The sequence below is a fragment of the Ochlerotatus camptorhynchus genome, unplaced genomic scaffold, assembly GCF_037179485.1.
Source record: "Ochlerotatus camptorhynchus isolate MF236.1 unplaced genomic scaffold, CSIRO-AGI_Acam_v1.1 ptg000300l, whole genome shotgun sequence".
In the NCBI taxonomy this organism is placed as follows: domain Eukaryota; kingdom Metazoa; phylum Arthropoda; class Insecta; order Diptera; family Culicidae; genus Ochlerotatus; species Ochlerotatus camptorhynchus.
The window spans coordinates 1642942-1660855 of NW_027040788.1; the positions used below are offsets into that span (position 1 = coordinate 1642942).

The 17914-nt window shown below is 41.6% G+C and overlaps 1 protein-coding gene across 3 annotated transcripts in view; it reads right to left on the bottom strand.

Annotated features, from left to right (window-relative positions):
- Positions 1–16793, bottom strand: part of LOC135706994 (transmembrane protein 47) — a 139797-nt gene extending 123004 nt beyond the window's left edge. The window contains exon 1 of one of the 3 annotated variants that reach the window (XM_065228710.1): positions 16491–16793. In XM_065228710.1, coding sequence (XP_065084782.1) covers positions 16491–16639 — 149 coding nt within the window. In that variant the 5' untranslated portion in view covers positions 16640–16793. The remainder of the gene's footprint in view (positions 1–16490) is intronic. The other 2 variants (XM_065228711.1, XM_065228713.1) reach the window with 2 other exon arrangements.
- Positions 16794–17914: the final 1121 nt, after the last annotated feature.

Genomic DNA, 17914 nt, shown 5'->3' on the forward strand with positions numbered 1-17914 from the left:
GCTCTATGCACCACTGCACAGTGGTCCAGAGTGGGAAGAGTAAACCTAGAGCTTTTACTGTAATATTTAGACTTAAAAATTCCCTTCGTTTGGTGGCTGTTAACTAACATTTTTATTTTTTAAATAAGCCAGAATCTGAGAGCTACCATTTTGGATTACAAAATGGCGTCGGACATCGAGTTTCAGCATCTACACGTCGTCCCCATTCCAGTTGCGGTGAAGGAAAACGCGAGGAATCCGGCCTACCTTCTTCAATGGTGTTGAATGGAGCAGTTGCTTCCACTTCTCAGCAGATCTGTCGCTTGTTTTCTGAGAAGTTCGCCAGTGTTTTCACGAATGAGAGATTAACTGACGAACACGTTACCCTAGCAGCTAGTAATGTTCCACTGTACGGTCAAACACTGGGTGCGATGGATGTCAACGTCGAGATGATTTCCACTCCACACTGATTTCCGCATCACAACTCAAGTCGTCCTTCAAACCAGGACCCGATGGCGTTCCATCCGTATTCCTGAAAAAGCATATCGCCATCTTACTGCTGCCCATGCTTCGATTGTCCATCTCGAGTGGTACATTTCCATCTTGTTGGAAATTCGCACATATGTTTCCTATCCACAAAAAAGGGCAACAAACGGGATGTGGACAATTATCGTGGAATTACGTCGTTGAGTGCAGTTTCGTAGTTATTCGAGTTAGTTATCATGGAGCCTCTACTCTCTCATTGTAAGCAGTATCTAAGTGGTGATCAACACGGCTTCACTTCCGGTCGTTCTACTTCCACAAATCTGCTGTGTTTGACATCGTATCTTACGGAAAGCATGGCAGAGAGGACTCAAACAGACGTCATATACACCGACTTGTCAGCTGCCTTCGATAAGCTAAACCATGCCATCGCGATTGCCAAGTTGCATAGACTTGGGGTCAGCGGCAACCTCTTGCGATGGTTTCGTTCATATCTCACTGATTGGTGACAACCGGTCCAATATCTATCTAGCTACGTCAGGACAGACGATCTTAAAATCTACCTACGAATACGCTCGATTGATGACTGTCACTTCCTTCAACGTCAGTTCGAAGCCTTTGCCAGCTGGTGTAATTTGAACCGAATGGTGGTTAACCCCACTAAGTGTTCAGTGATGACTTTTACTCGGAAGAAAGAACCAATCACATTTGAATACAAACTTATCGGCACTGTAATCGACCGTGTGAACCATGTGAAAGATCTGGGTGTTATTCTGGATTCTCAACTTACGTACAAGCAGCACATCTCGTACGTTGTCGACAAGGCGTCTAGGACATTGGGATTTATCTTATTAGGATAGCAAAGAATTTCTCCGATATCTACTGTTTGAAGTCACTGTACTGTTCTTTGGTGCGATCCATTCTGGAATATTGTTCTGTGGTCTGGAGTCCAAACTACAACAATGGTGCTGAGAGAGTTGAGTCCGTTCAACGCCGTTTTCTTCGATTCGCTCTGCGGAAGCTGCCTTGGAGAGACCCATTTCATCTGCCCAGCTATGAAAGTCGTTGCCAGCTGACTGATTTGGAGCCTCTCCGAACTAGAAGAGACACCTCTAGGTCCCTGTTCATTGCGGACACTTTACAAGGTAGAATTGATTGCAGTGCAATCTTGGGGCAAGTCAACATTAACGTCCAACCCCGTGCGCTACGTAACAACGTTATGCTGAGATTGCCACTTCAGCGCACAAACTATGGCATGAACGGTGCAATAGGTGGGCTGCAACGAGTGTTCAATCGAGTCTCTTCGATTTCCATATGCCTCGACAGCTGCTACGAAGATACTTCTCATCATTCTGTTCTGGCACAGTTAACCGTGAATGATTGTGTGTTTTATTTATGTATTTTATTCTTAGCTTTTATTTTTTGACTTACCTATATAAGTTACTTAAATCATCATTGGGGCTATACACAGCCTATTGATGCAGACAAATAAATAGATAGATAGCCGATAGGGGGAGAGTGAGTGTCACAGCGAAAAAGGCTATAGGCATTAGACAGTGATTCATCCTCTAATCTATGGGAGCTCTTCGAAATCGCCCTGAAGTCATGGATTCCTTTGCAACACATCGGGTGAGATCTTTCCTTTATTGTTCTCTTAACATTAATTCCATTATTATATGACACATTATATGCTGGGTATGGGACGGTCCAACCAGGGCTCCCGATTGAAGCGATTTGGATGGGGAGAGTGGAATTGCCAACTTCCTGTCGTTAACAGATCGTGAATTGTATGCTGGCTCTTGGGACATCCCCTCGTGCGATGGATTGTACATTACCGGGCTGTAGGATTTTATTGTTGGAAGGAGATTATCTTTGATCCCGCGGACTAAGCGTAAGCGTCTCTGCTTACAGGTTAGCAACCATACCTTTCACGTCAAAGTCACGATTTCATATCTCACTCCGAACAAGTCACAAATAACCCAAGAGCGTTAAAGTGACTATAAAATAATAAAAAATCGCCCTCCGTTTTTGTCTCTTTATACAATGGTAAATTGAATACAATCAGGTGTTGTACTTGATCAAGTTGTACATACATACATAAACCTGTGTTCAGGGGCATGAAGTAGTTCACCTCCTCGTGGTGTGCCCTGGAAACGTTAATTATCGAACCCAAGGGAGAGATATTGCGGCTAAACGAACTACAGCAGAGTAAGGACGCTGGAGCCCCATCCAGCTCATCCCAGGAGGTCGATAAGCCCTGCACAAACCCTCGTTGTGCAAAGACAGGAGTGACACCGGGTTCTTAGAGTGCTAAGCACACGCAGCTGGTAAGCGGTCACATCTGTCCTGTGCTGCCGTGGACAGTTGGCTGGCTATCACGTCTGCTCTAGAACCCAGGCGAACAATTAACAGCGAACAATAAGAGGAAGGCCCTGCACAGCTGCTCACTGTGCAGTAGCGAGTGTCACGTCTGTGACACACCACTAGTGTGATGCGCCATAGCGCAACCGGCCCCCCGCCCATGATGTAATGCTTTCGGTATTTTGTATTCGTAGAATTGAACATATTTGTAGTTCTGTGGCGAACGTTTCAGCTCAATTGATGATAAGTTAACAAAGTTACATCATGTCAAAGTTGACAATTTTGTATGGAAATCGGCATGCGCTGCTATTATATTGAACACAACTGTACATACATGATACTGGCGACAACGCTCTGATGACACAACGAAACCTTACCCCCAAGCTCCTCCCCTGATCCTATCCTTCGACAATGTACCTTTCTAACCTCGAGGAAGCCACGAGTATTCGGCCCAACTCCTCCTAAACATAGAATTAAGTGAATTTTGTTACAAACAAAGAACAATGAACTATCGGCTCCGTAAAGCTAACGCGATTGAGCCTTCCAAATAAACGAACTAGTTAAAAAACTGTACATACATACACGTCGTCCCCATTCCAAAAATAATTATATTGTAGAGTATTGGACAGTTTTCATGAAACCAATGGCTGCCATCTTTGATTCCAAAATGGCTTTATACATCGATTTTCGGTAGCCAGCGCCGGTGGTGTAGTGGTAAGCGTGACTGCTTTCTAACACCCCGATGGGTCTGGGTTCAATCCCAGCCGAGGTCGGTGGGATTTTTCTGAGGCATAAAAATCTCTGGTCACGTCTTCCTTCGGAAGGGAAGTAAAGCCGTTGGTCCCGGCCCATGTGTGTTGAATGGGTGCGATATCCTACGCAGGTGTGGAAGCTGCCTTTCTGCACATTCGATTGCCGTCAATGGATGGCAATCGATGTCCGTCGGTGATTGGCACTAGAAGGGGGACCAGAGACCGACGTTAAATAAAGGAAAACAAGAAAACAAAATCCTAAAGTTTAAAAACTTTGACACCTCCGACTTGGAAATCTTTTTGAAATCATGATGTAAACAAGCCAGACTATTCGGTTAATTTTTTTTTCGAAGCCTTCAAAAAATTGTGAAATGGTCTACGACAACTTCGAGATCACAGGAAAGGGAAAAATCGTAATTTTATAATCTGGACAAATTTTGAAGATGACGGACTTGAATGTCTGTATCACGAAATTCTTCAACATAAATTGGACAGTTAACGTTCGAAACTCTTTTTACACACTGATTTTTAAAAGATCATTCTAACACAAATTTGCTACCAAATCCAGCATTGCACACTGGGCCAGGACCCGAAATTAGCAAGACAAAACCTCTAGCGCATTGGGTTTGCATTATATTGAAATGGTGTCTTTGGCAAAGTTTCTCGGTTTAACATGCGCCTTCATCTGGCAATGGGAATTAGTTCCAATTTTATCCGCATAGATGGTGCTGCGATACTAACTTTCTTATCTCACATGCTAGAGGTTTTGTGTCTTGGGCAAAGTTGTAGAACATTGAAAAATATAAAAAAATGCCCAAGAACTCAAAGCTCTAGGTCTTCAAACAACAAAGATATAGTGAATATTGTAAAATTTAACTGAAATTTACGTTTTTTGTACTATTTTCCATACAAACGACAAATCCTTCATTTTTAACGCCGTGTATCTTTTAAGTCGGATAATTTGCAAGTTTCAAGGAAGAGTTCTCAATGTTTTGGGTCGATACAAGCGAAATGTTAGCCAAAATAGTAAAAATTACCATGATTTTCATAATCCGGTTTCTCGAAAAGTAGCAAGTTTTAGCAAAAAGTCATTTACTTTCTGAAATGTACCATTTATCATCAATCAAAGGTGAAAGTTTGCCGGACATATAATTTTATATATTTGAGATATCTGAATTCATAGACTACAATGTTTATTCAAGCAGCGTTCGCCAACGCACGGCTTGCTGGCTGCATGCGATGGAAACGATGGAATATGTCTCTTATGCTTCGCTAGCTGCACGTTGGCGAACGCTGTACTAATGTATGCACAAAGCTTCTTCATGTATATTCTCGAACATGTGTGCTTGTATGATGAGATATCTAGATTCAAAGTATTTTTTTTTAACTCTAACAACTACCTGTTATCTTGCATTGTCGATTATTGCAACAGCATTTGCACGGGTCCTGGAAATTGCTTTTTCTTGGTCTGAGGAAACTGTTTCTGCACTGTCATCACCGGGTCAGAGGTCAGCAAAAGTCGATGGAATACGTCCTCGATTTTTGCAAGACGACTGAATTGTCGAGAATGGTACTCCCGATATTGTCTGATAGATTTGTTTCGTCGCTCTTGCGCCTCTTCGGATAATAAACCAACCGGAATATCACAATGGCTTATGATTGTCGGGCCATGCACCAAGACCCTGTGTACCGTAGGTGGCAAAGTGTAAAAACTATAATAATGGACAAGCTTCTAGTCTCTTCTGCGTAGGTTTCGAATGCCTTTACGTCGATTTCAAGCTTGCTAGATAGCGCACACAGAATTGTAACAAATCAACGAAGGATATCCTTCTCAATTCCTGTAATTCTTGCCGTTATTTCTGGATTCTGAAATAATCTTCTGGCGGTGTTGCCATCATCTCATCTTTCTTTTTTAAAGAGACTTTCAGCCATCGGCTGGTTCATCTCTGGTTGCCATCATTACTATTACCTGACGAAATGAAAATGTATTCATTATGTAAGGTAACAAGACGATAAAATGAAATTACCTCCAGATGGTAACGGTACACTTATTCTCAGTCCTATTTTCTTGAACTCTTCTTTTATTGTAAGATCATTTTCGCACAAAAAAAATCGCAAAGCATCGTCAGCTGTAAATCGTTCGATCTCTGGTTTGGCACTTGATTGGTCTTCACAAAACGATTTTTTTGGTCTTCCACCTATATTTTTCTTTTGGCTATCGTCCTGAGCTTTGAAGTGGGAATCCAGTCATTTTGTATATTTTAGGAAAAACAAACGCTTATTGCGGCAGGACTTGGCATAACGTGAATCAAAGTCTGCTTTTAGAAATCTAAGCGATTTGTGAAAGGACTGTTCAAAGGCTTCACTTTCGGGATAAATAATTTTCTTTTTCACATGCGATGCCAGATCAACGAGCGATATTTTTTTGAAAAATAATGTTACGATTTCCCGAACACTCACGCTGCATACTCTGGCAGGCCATATGCCAATGCGGTAAACTGAGTAAACCGTACATCACAATGGGTAGCATCAACAGCGAAATTTACCGCACCGAGTGCCTCCAGAAGCGTCTGTTGCCCTTTCTGCGGTCCCACGGAGGCGAGACATTATTTTGGCCGGACCGCCAAAAACCGCCAACCCCCCAAATTCACCAGAGATTCGTCCGGTGGAAAGATTTTGGGCCATAATGAAGGCCAAAGTTCGAAAATCGTCCAAGGTGTTTAAGAACGAGCTGGATTTGAAGAAAGAATGGATGAAAGTGACCAAAAAGGTCGGCTCCACCATTGCACAAAATGTAATGAGGGGTCTTAAGGGAAAGGTGCGGGCTTTCAGCGATGGAAAGGAAATTGAATAAAGTAATTATGCCGAAACATAATCCATATGTATTAGTTCATTCCCTGAAAGTTTCAAGAAAATCCTACTTAACATAAATTTTTGGCGAACAGTTTTGTCTGGTGTATTTTTTTCGAGTACAGGCTTTAACCAACAAGCCCGCTATTACGCTTTTTTGCAATATAAAGCTAATATGCGGCTAATATAAAGCTTAGCATGCCCTATGTTAGCCGTGTTTCAGCCTTATATTGCAAAAAGGTGAATTAACGGGCTTGCTGGTTACTTGGGTACTACCAGCCCTGAATATATGGTAAAGTTTATGTGTACGCTTACAAATTTGACTACCTACTAATAACATTTTCACATCACGGAACAACTATATTTGATTTACTTTAATCTAGCAGTTCAAAAGCTGTGCTTCCGGCTCCCATTTATAATTTAAAACTTTACCCAAAGCGGCGGCAGGCAAATATAGTTCCTTCACTAACCCGTCTTAATTTGCAGTCTGAAAGCCAACAACCACCCCCCCCCTGCTCGGTCCATTACTCACGAAAGCATTAAGTTTGACTTTTTGACACACAATCCTTTTCTCACACTCCCGAAATACGGTCCCGGAGCCCGCACAGGGCCGAAATATGATTTTCACTTCTGGGAAGCCAGCACAAACACGGAACGGAACGGTTTTTGATCCCTGCGCAAGAGAGTTTCCAAACAAGCACAAACAAAAAATACCGGCGAAAATGGTTCGCGTGCTGCACACAACACAACACCAGCAGCTGCAGCTATGAGTAGAGCTTATTCGCTATAACAACCAAGTCTTCATTTTAGGTCAAGGAGAATCTCTCTTCCGAATGCCAGAAGCAGCACCCATCACCCGTCTAGCGTATTTGCGTGTACTTCTCGCCGTTCCAACTATGTAGGTATAACTTTAGTATACTATCTATGGCGTTTGACGATGGTAATGGAGCGGGTTCTTTGTTTGGGTCGTTTGCATAGTTCCTATTCTCTGGCACTGATTATGAGTGGTCTCTTATGCATTGAATATGAGCCATCATATTCGACTGCCTATCTACGATAACTCGCTTCGGATTTCCTAAGCATCCACATTTAGGAATGTCATGACGATAAAGCTATTCAAGAATTTCGTTCTCAGCGTTGTCTATATTTATATAAGGATAGGCAGCAACGGATCGTAAGATCGAAAGTGGTTTCCAAGGATGACGTCATACAGCAACTCGATCTGAGATGTTGTAGTTTTAGGTCGAGTGGTGACCGACTGCTATGCAACGACGACAACGACAACAACAACAAGAAACGTGGAAGTGAAGAGGATCAGCGGTTTTCCTATGTTCATCTTACGAGAAGCACATACACACACACACAAGCTGGATGAGGTGAGAGTGAAAAGGAACGAGTTAATTGTTCCGTTTATATTTATACTTTCGTCGTCGTTATCGTCAATGCTGCTTTGCACGATCCGACGATGGAGTTGTTGCGTTGCGGTACACAAGTACTCTTGTGCATGTTGACGCTCTCGAATTTGTGAATGTGATTATAGTCTTTGTTTCCATGAAATTCATAATGCATGGCAGGGCAGCGTTGCCAGGTGGATTTGTAAATTGGAAGAATTAAAATGAAAACAAATCTCATGAGAGGGATTCCATCCACAATGAGCTCAAAAAACCTGAAATCGCGCTCGACCATCTTCGATTTGGATGACACTTGGTACATATTTATAAATCAAGGGTAGAACAATATTCGCGTTCGGAAAGCGTCGTACGACTATATCACGGAGCATCACGGACTCCTGGAGATGCTCTGATTTGGCTTCCCATCGACACACTCGTCTAGGAAACGGATCAGACGATAAAAAGAACAGGATCGTTCCTTTGTTCTCGAGTATCGCTAATTCATTTGGGTATGGTTACTCGATTTGCTAGATTTTATTATGTTGTAGAATATCATCTTGTTCTTTACAGAATCCAATCGTTTCAAAATTGGTTTAATTGGAAAATTAAGCTGAGATTTTAAAGAATGGACCATCGTGTGTTCATACCTAATGGCAGATTTTTTAGGCAAGCACAATTGTTCAGGAAACTGAGTTTACATCATCCAAAAGGACGTATTTTTATAGAAATTTGGGTTTCTTGATCAGGCAAGACCTTTGTGAGTTCATACGTGATAGTACATTTTTTTGAAGCCAGGTTGGATTTCGGTTCTATCGTTTGAAATTTGTGCTCGGATTTTATAGAATGGAACTTGCTGAATCCATACGTGAAGAACGAACTTGTTTAATATCCACAAAAGTAGGTATTTTCACAGAAATTTGATTTTTATGTTTGTTCGGCAATTTGGCTCCTATATTTGAAAAATAGGCTTGTATTTTATGGAATAGAACTTGCTGAATCCAAACGTGAGGGTTGACTTTCTCAATTTTTGAGAAAACCAAGTTTAAATTCACAAACATACTTTTTTTTATGGAAGTTCGGGTTTCCTGTTCAGTAAAGTTGGATTTTGACTCCATCCTTTGAAAAAAAGGTTAGATTTTATAGAATGGACCTCGCTGAATCTATTTTTTTAGCATGCACAATTTTTTAGAAAACTTTTTTTTTGTGTATTTGTGTTATTATGGAAGAAATCTCTCTACAATGTATTGCGCATTTCACACCAAACTGGACTAATAAGCGCGTTTTCACTTATTAAAAAGTGTGATTAAAGTGCGAACATCCGTCTAATCGTCTTGGTGTCTTCGGTGCACTTATTTCTTATGATGCAAGCAATAAGTGCTCCGAAGACACAACAACGATTTGACGCAAAGGTGCACTTTAATCACACTTTTTGCATTTTTGGGCCAGTCCAGTTTCAGATGCAATCAGCAATACATTTATGGTCATTTTAGACAGCTTTAGTTCGAGAGTTAGAAAGTGACAGCTCTATTGCAGATCCAGCAACCCTTTTCGAGTGTCTGGAGAGTCACACCCATTCCGAGGTTACTTTCACTCCCAATAAGCCCCGCATGTATGCATCACCGTTATCAAATGGATATACATACACACTTTCAGGATCGAAAATATTCTTTTCAACTCTGGCATGTATTTAGTTTAATTTTGATATTTAATTTGGACAGCTCTACCATATTCCACTCTTTCGCCGCCGTTAATTGCTTCCTTTGGAATCCCTTGGACTTTTTCTCTAATACCCCGTTCACATTACAGCGTATATCACGTGATATACGCTGCCTTGCAATGAGCACTCATACATAGGATTTCCAGTGAAAACTAGATGTATGAGTGCTCATTGCAAGACAAAGTATATCACGTGATATACGCTGTAATGTGAACGGGGTATAACCAACCGGTGGAAACTAACGATTTTAAATTGGCTCACTACTTGACTAGCCTATTGGTCCCAAGCAAATCGATTAACGTACCCCACTCTAGTCAAAATTCTAGTACCACACAATGTTTGTTTTGATTCGCTATGAAAGTTTGACAGATAGAATGAGGGGTTAATGGATTTTCCTATGTTTCGAGGGGTGAATCGATTACCTTGGGACCAAAGATAGTACCAGAGCTTAGTCAAAAAGTTGAGCACGTTATTTCGGGACCTACTAGTCTTAGAGTTACCTCTATGGTATAACGCTTCATATTTCATTCCGTGCTTCACCGGCAATTTCCTTTTTTTTAGATTTAGATCTAATCCTGTAAAGAGTTTTGAGCGAACTTTTTCAAGATAGTTAAAACACCGAAAAATCTTGATGAGAAACAAATGTTTTTTTTTTGTAAAATTTTTGGTAATTTTTCGGTTGTGAGATAAAGGGTGATACGGTCAAAATTTGGTCAATATCAACTTGACGTATTTCTTTCAATTTTGCATTTAAAAAACCTGAACACCCCTCATTTTGAAGGTGTGTGTGTGTAGAATGTTGCTCCTATTTTGATTTTGGAATTCACTTTTCAGTTGTCAAAATGCCGTCCAAGCAAGAAGAGCAGCGTATCAAAATTTTGCTCGCGCATCGCGAAAATCCGAGCTACTCGCACGCAAAGTTGGCAAAATCGCTAAAAGTTGCCAAATCAACCGTTACAAATGTAATTAAAGTGTTTGGGGAACGTTTGTCGACAGCCAGGAAGTCTGGATCGGGGGGAAATCGAAAACCGGAAGCCGCTGAGACGACAAAGAGAGTTGCCGGTAGTTTCAAGCGAAACCCTAACCTCTCTCTCCGAGATGCCGCAAATAAGCTGGGTGTATCGTCTACAACCGTGCATCGAGCCAAAAAACGAGCCGGACTATCGACTTACAAGAAGGTAGTGACTCCAAATCGCGATGATAAACAAAATACGACGGCCAAAGCGCGATCCCGGAGGCTGTACACGACGATGCTGACGAAGTTTGACTGCGTGGTAATGGACGACGACACCTACGTCAAAGCCGACTACAAGCAGCTTCCGGGACAGGAGTTTTATACGGCAAAAGGAAGGGGAAAGGTAGCAGATGTTTTCAAGCACATGAAACTGTCAAAGTTCGCAAAGAAATATCTGGTTTGGCAAGCCATCTGTACCTGTGGCTTGAAAAGCAGCATTTTCATAGCTTCCGGGACTGTCAACCAAGAAATTTACGTGAAAGAGTGTTTGAATAAACGTCTGCTGCCTTTCCTGAAGAAACACGGTTGTTCCGTACTGTTTTGGCCGGATTTGGCATCTTACCATTACGGTAAAAAGGCCATGGAGTGGTACGCCGCCAACAACGTGCAGGTGGTTCCCATGGACAAGAACCCTCCCAACACGCCAGAGCTCCGCCCAATTGAGAAATACTGGGCTATTGTCAAGCGGAACCTAAAGAAGACCAAAAAAACTGCTAAGGGCGAGCAGCAGTTCAAGGCAAACTGGCTTTCTGCGGCGAAGAAGGTGGACAAGGTGGCTGTACAAAATCTGATGGCAGGGGTCAAGCGTAAGGCCCGGCAATTCGGATTTGGAAAAGCGGAAGCCTAACTGAATATTTTTCCTGAATTTTATACTAATTGAACTTGAAAAAGAAATTTAATTTGATTTTTTAAATAAACGATTTCACCGATTTACACGCGTTTTCCCTTGACCAAATTTTGACCGTATCACCCTTTATAAAGGGTTTTGCATTAAGTGTTTCCTATATTTAAAGTTGAATAAAACAAATTGTGTGTGAGATATTGACGAGATTTATTTTTCGATTGCAAGGCCTATCAATACCATTGACATCGTTCAAATGGGCGCCTCAGCTTCGCTTGGTGGCGTACATCCGAGAGGTTTCCATGACTCTGGCGCACAAATCGGGCTGAATCTCATTAATAACTTGAGTAATGTTGGCTTTGAGGGCATCGGTGGTTTGCGGCTTATTGGCATAGACCTGCGACTTAACATAACCCCACAAGAAAAAGTCTAGCGGGGTTAAATCACACGATCTTGGTGGCCAGTTGACATCGCCTCCGCGCGAAATAACCATGCCCGGAGATCGCTCATGCAGAATATCGATTGTTTCGTGCGCTGTGTGACACGTTGCACCGTCCTGTTGGAACCACATATCGTTCACATCCATATCGTCCACTTTAGGCCAGAAGAAGTCGACAATCATCGACCTGTAGCGCTTTCCGTGGACGGTGATGCACACCAGTGAATTTCTGGGGATGCATTGTCACTTGGTGGACCTCGTGTGGATTGGCCTTGTCCCAAAATTCGACAATTCTGCTTGTTCACATACCCGTTCATCCAGAAATGGGCCTCGTCGCTGAAGGTTTCCAACTGCTCTAAAACCCAATCAGCGAACACACGGAGCTGTCTATGATCGTTATGCCTTAGCTGCTGGGTAAATTGGATCTTGTATGGGTGCAGTCCTAAGTCTCGACGCTGAATTCGCCAAGTTAAAGCCTGCAAGAGGTCCAGTGTGCGGAATCGACTACCACGGGTACTCTTTCACACTTTCGCGTACAGCGGCGATAATCTCGGCAGACCTTGCGTTCCGTTAACGCACGCGTGGTCGTTGAGCGTTCACCGAACCAGTTTCCTCGAATTTGTTCACCACATTGCGAATAGTACTCTCAGTAGGGCGATTATTGCGACCATAAAATGTTAGGAAATCCTTTTTGGAAAACCCTTTACCTTTTAATTAAGCATATAACCAGATGCGATAGAGCCGAAGAGATCACTTAATTAAATGAGTTATAATTAAGCAAAATTTCTCTGGCTCAAACAACCGGGAAAATTCACCAAAATTCCGGGAAAAATCCGGGAAATTTAAAATTTGGATTTGCTGGTCACCATGATTATGGCTGATGCAAATTTAGGTTTTGCTTTATGCCAGCCAATAATCACAAAAGGGGGCGACCCCGGTGTAGTGGTTAACATCCATACCTCTCACGCCAAGGTCACAAGTTCAAATCTCACCCCGGACAAGTCACGAATGACCCAAGTGTGTTAAAGTGACTATAGAAATTTAAAAAAAAAATCAATATCTAGCCCTTTTTTAAATTGTTTTTCGCTCTACGCTTTATCCTAAAACTACAAAAAATATTTATTAAAGGGTGATACGGTCAAAATTTGGTCAATATCAACTTGACGTATTTCTTTCAATTTTGCATTTAAAAAACCTGAACACCCCTCATTTTGAAGGTGTGTGTGTGTAGAATGTTGCTCCTATTTTGATTTTGGAATTCACTTTTCAGTTGTCAAAATGCCGTCCAAGCAAGAAGAGCAGCGTATCAAAATTTTGCTCGCGCATCGCGAAAATCCGAGCTACTCGCACGCAAAGTTGGCAAAATCGCTAAAAGTTGCCAAATCAACCGTTACAAATGTAATTAAAGTGTTTGGGGAACGTTTGTCGACAGCCAGGAAGTCTGGATCGGGGGGAAATCGAAAACCGGAAGCCGCTGAGACGACAAAGAGAGTTGCCGGTAGTTTCAAGCGAAACCCTAACCTCTCTCTCCGAGATGCCGCAAATAAGCTGGGTGTATCGTCTACAACCGTGCATCGAGCCAAAAAACGAGCCGGACTATCGACTTACAAGAAGGTAGTGACTCCAAATCGCGATGATAAACAAAATACGACGGCCAAAGCGCGATCCCGGAGGCTGTACAAGACGATGCTGACGAAGTTTGACTGCGTGGTAATGGACGACGAAACCTACGTCAAAGCCGACTACAAGCAGCTTCCGGGACAGGAGTTTTATACGGCAAAAGGAAGGGGAAAGGTAGCAGATGTTTTCAAGCACATGAAACTGTCAAAGTTCGCAAAGAAATATCTGGTTTGGCAAGCCATCTGTTCCTGTGGCTTGAAAAGCAGCATTTTCATAGCTTCCGGGACTAGACCAAGAAATTTACGTGAAAGAGTGTTTGAATAAACGTCTGCTGCCTTTCCTGAAGAAACACGGTTGTTCCGTACTGTTTTGGCCGGATTTGGCATCTTGCCATTACGGTAAAAAGGGCATGGAGTGGTACGCCGCCAACAACGTGCAGGTGGTTCCCAAGGACAAGAACCCTCCCAACACGCCAGAGCTCCGCCCAATTGAGAAATACTGGGCTATTGTCAAGCGGAACCTAAAGAAGACCAAAAAAACTGCTAAGGGCGAGCAGCAGTTCAAGGCAAACTGGCTTTCTGCGGCGAAGAAGGTGGACAAGGTGGCTGTACAAAATCTGATGGCAGGGGTCAAGCGTAAGGCCCGGCAATTCGGATTTGGAAAAGCGGAAGCCTAACTGAATATTTTTCCTGAATTTTATACTAATTGAACTTGAAAAAGAAATTTAATTTGATTTTTTAAATAAACGATTTCACCGATTTACACGCGTTTTCCGTTGACCAAATTTTGACCGTATCACCCTTTAATTTATCATTAAACAAGTTGTTTTTTTTTATTCGTCCCTTGCTTTTTAATATTTACCCCTCCTCGGCCTATTTGTGTGATGTCGAACATAAAATGAACATATTATTGGCGTCAGCCTTATTTTAGATAATCAAATAATATTTTTATTAATTCAATAAGGAAATTACTTTTCTGACTAGATTTATGACGATAAACAATTTTCTAAAATGATTCTGGATTCAGATCGCAAATTGGTGATTAGAACGAAAAATTGAGGAACAAATACAAATGATCAAAGTCTTTGATTTAGACATGTTTTGACACTTTTTAGACAATTTATTTTAAAAACCTCGGATATAGCAACTTTTGAATCACCTAAACTTTTCATAACTCTGGGACCTACACAACTTTTCTAGATAGCAGTCCAAGAAAAAATCTCATTATTCTGGAACGAGGAAAATTTTCCTAGATGGAAAGATCGTGGACACGGCAAATAAATCTGGCTCATGTTTGAATCACGTTCACTTAAATTCGCAAAAACGTTGAACTCAAATATGCGCTAATGTCACTAAAATATGAGTGATTGGGGAATGGATATAATGTCGGGCTAAATGCCCCTAATTTTGGCTCATCATAAATTCAGCAATCGATTAAATTTTCAATAGTACCGTATAATGACGCGTTCATCTAGATAACATTGATAAATAGCAATTTTTTAGCGATGGGTCCGATCTTAGATCCATAGGCCAACATTAGAACCATTTCCCCTATGTAAAAATTTACTCAAATAAGAATTTGAGTGAACGGTTGCCGTGTAGAAAATTTTGCATGCAATTTAAAATATGTATTTCGAACAAATTAGAAATATTCCGAGATAAATTTAAGTTTTGGACCATTTTTTTAATGCTAGGACATGCAAATTCAAGACCTCTCTAACTAACAAGTCAAGAAAATTGTGCACTTTTAGACCAATTCATCGTGCGCATACTAACTGAATTTACCAGGAATTAAGAAGCTAGTTAATCAATTTTATAGTGCCTCTTTTTTTAAGAACCGCACTATCTGCTTACCAGCGATAACGCTCTGATGAGACAACAAAACCCCAACCCCATGCTTCCCCACTGATCCTATCCTTCGACAATGTACCCTTCTATCCTCGGGTAAGCCGCGACTCCTACTAGATCTAGAATTAAGTGAATTTTTTTTTTACGAAATAATGAATGATCGGCTTCGTAAAGCTTACGCGATTGAGCATACCAAATAAACGAACTAGATGAAAAAAAAACCCAACCTTTTAAAAAATTTCCAAATTGCATAGAGCAGGCATGCGCGCATGCAGTGAGATAGACGATGCATTAGGAAGTACGGAATCCTATATTCTTTTATTTCCTTCTCAGACTACCCTTGCAATTTTAAGTGAAATTTCGTTCAATAATAAAGATAAACCACAAGGGCTATAATGTTATTGCATTCCATGCAAGATGCTGCATCGCCGAAGCAACACGTTCCGGATCCCACGCACACCCAGCTGTTTCATCTCGGCAACACTGGCTATCACCAGGTTAGGCTTGTCCGTGTATGAGTGCTTCCATATGCTGCGTGTATATTATGATCTCCTCCACTCGGTTATTATTAAAACGGGGGTCTCTTTTGGTGTGGGTGAACGCCAAACTATTTTGACACCACAAACCATCGGCCATCGTCAGAGCATGTGAATATAACGCAAAAGTGAGAAAAAATATGAGAGAATGATTCGTCTAATTGTGCTATTTTTAAACATATTAGAGACCGTCTGGTTGTTTGAATGAATGCGAAAATAGTCTGGCTGAAAAGGAAAAATGAAATTACCATCCGGCAACGTGGAAAACGGTCGATTACCAGAGCGAGAATTTATGCTGTAAAGAATAAAGCAATTTTTGCATCTGAGAACGCTCACACTGTTGTAAACACACACATACACACATGCACGTGGTTAGCGAAGTTGCACGCAGAAAATGCAATTAGGGAGTAAGATTTATGTTGCAAACAGAAAACGCAGATTCAGCACACGATTTTGCCTTGGCTTGCCAATTTTCTTCAGCGACCCTTGCCAGAAATGAGGAATGTTGGCTTTCAGCAGGGGACGCACACACAGAAAAGCAAGGGAGGGAATCTCCTTCTTTGGAGAGATATTTTCCCTTTGGTGGGTGTAAGTCCAGCTCACTGCTGTTAGGGGGGAGTTGTTGTTGTTATTGTTTGTAGCCGTTCAAAGTTGTTTACCTCTCCTTGAAGTATTGCAGCGTCACTGATTCCGAATCGAACTCGTCATAGTCTGGCAGGGAGTCACCATCGAAGGACGATTGTATTCCGCTCAATCCGAGTTGCGTATGATAGTAGTCATCGCTTTTCGCCGTCAGCACTTTTGACATTTCACTTTTTTTTTACCTTCGCCTCTTTTTTTCTTCTACTCACACACGTTGAAGCACCACGTTCACTTTCACCTTAATTTTTTTTTTCTCCCTATACCGCTGACAAATCACCTTCAATATTATTCAATTTCCTAAAAGAGACCTTTATTAAATTAGACTCCAAAACCTTCGGGAATTATGCTTTCCCACCAAATTTTCACTAAAAAAGGAGATGATTGCTGATTTATTCACTTGTCTCAAGCACCAAACGAAAATCAACCGAGAAATCTACTTCCCCAAAAAACCCAGAACACGCACTACAGCAAAAGTTTTCACGGCCTCGAATCGAAATTGGAATATCCCAGGAAAATAAGAAGTGAAAATCATAAAACGGAAATCTCAAAAACCATGAACCGTCGGACACAATCCAATGTATGGCTAGGCCAGAAAGAATTGATTTTCTTGCTGTCTCGCTCCGTCCGACTGCTCCACGCACCTCGCTTTTCACACAGCCTTCATCCAGTCTCTTTCACTCTGTATGTCTTTTTTCCCAACGAAGGAGGAAAACACATCACACCTTGTGCGGACCAAGCGAGGAGGGGACGGTACCGTGGTGGGTTAAAAAATAAAAGAAACGATCTGAACACCGTTCTACACGGTGGCCAACGTACCGGAAAACCGAACCAAAGAGAACCTGTCGCCGTCGAAGCTCTTCCGAAACTGAGCAGTTTACCGTAAGGGAGTTCATCGCCGAGGTGCTGTGAGCTTTTTCTCAATTTGGCCACGTTCAGACGATTCGGTTCGATGTTCAACTCAATTGCACTGCGATATTAATGGCTAGACAACTGGTCGATGTCAAACATTATTCGTTCGCATTCAAGTGACTTTAATGTCGAGTAACATATCTGGGGCGAATTCAATCAACTTACTTGAACAATGAATATTTGCCTCTTTAAGTGGAGAGAAAGAGAGAAATATGTCACAGTTGGCTCTCTTTTTTTTTGTTTTTGTGGATGCTTTTCTCCAGCCAAAAACAGCTGTTCATGGAAGGAAAATTTGTGCCATGTGGACATTGTCAAGCAAACTTGCGCGCAAGCTTACGTACAATGTTGCTTTACGAAAGTTGAATGCTTTTGCAGAATGTTTAAAATTAAAGCTCTGCTTGTCTAAGTTAACGGCTTTCGAATATATTAGGACACATTAATTTGAAAGTGTTGCGCGAGAGTGTGCTGCTAACATATTGATAATCGCGTTGAGCGATTCCAGACCAAATCCCAATAAAAAATGTTTGATTTG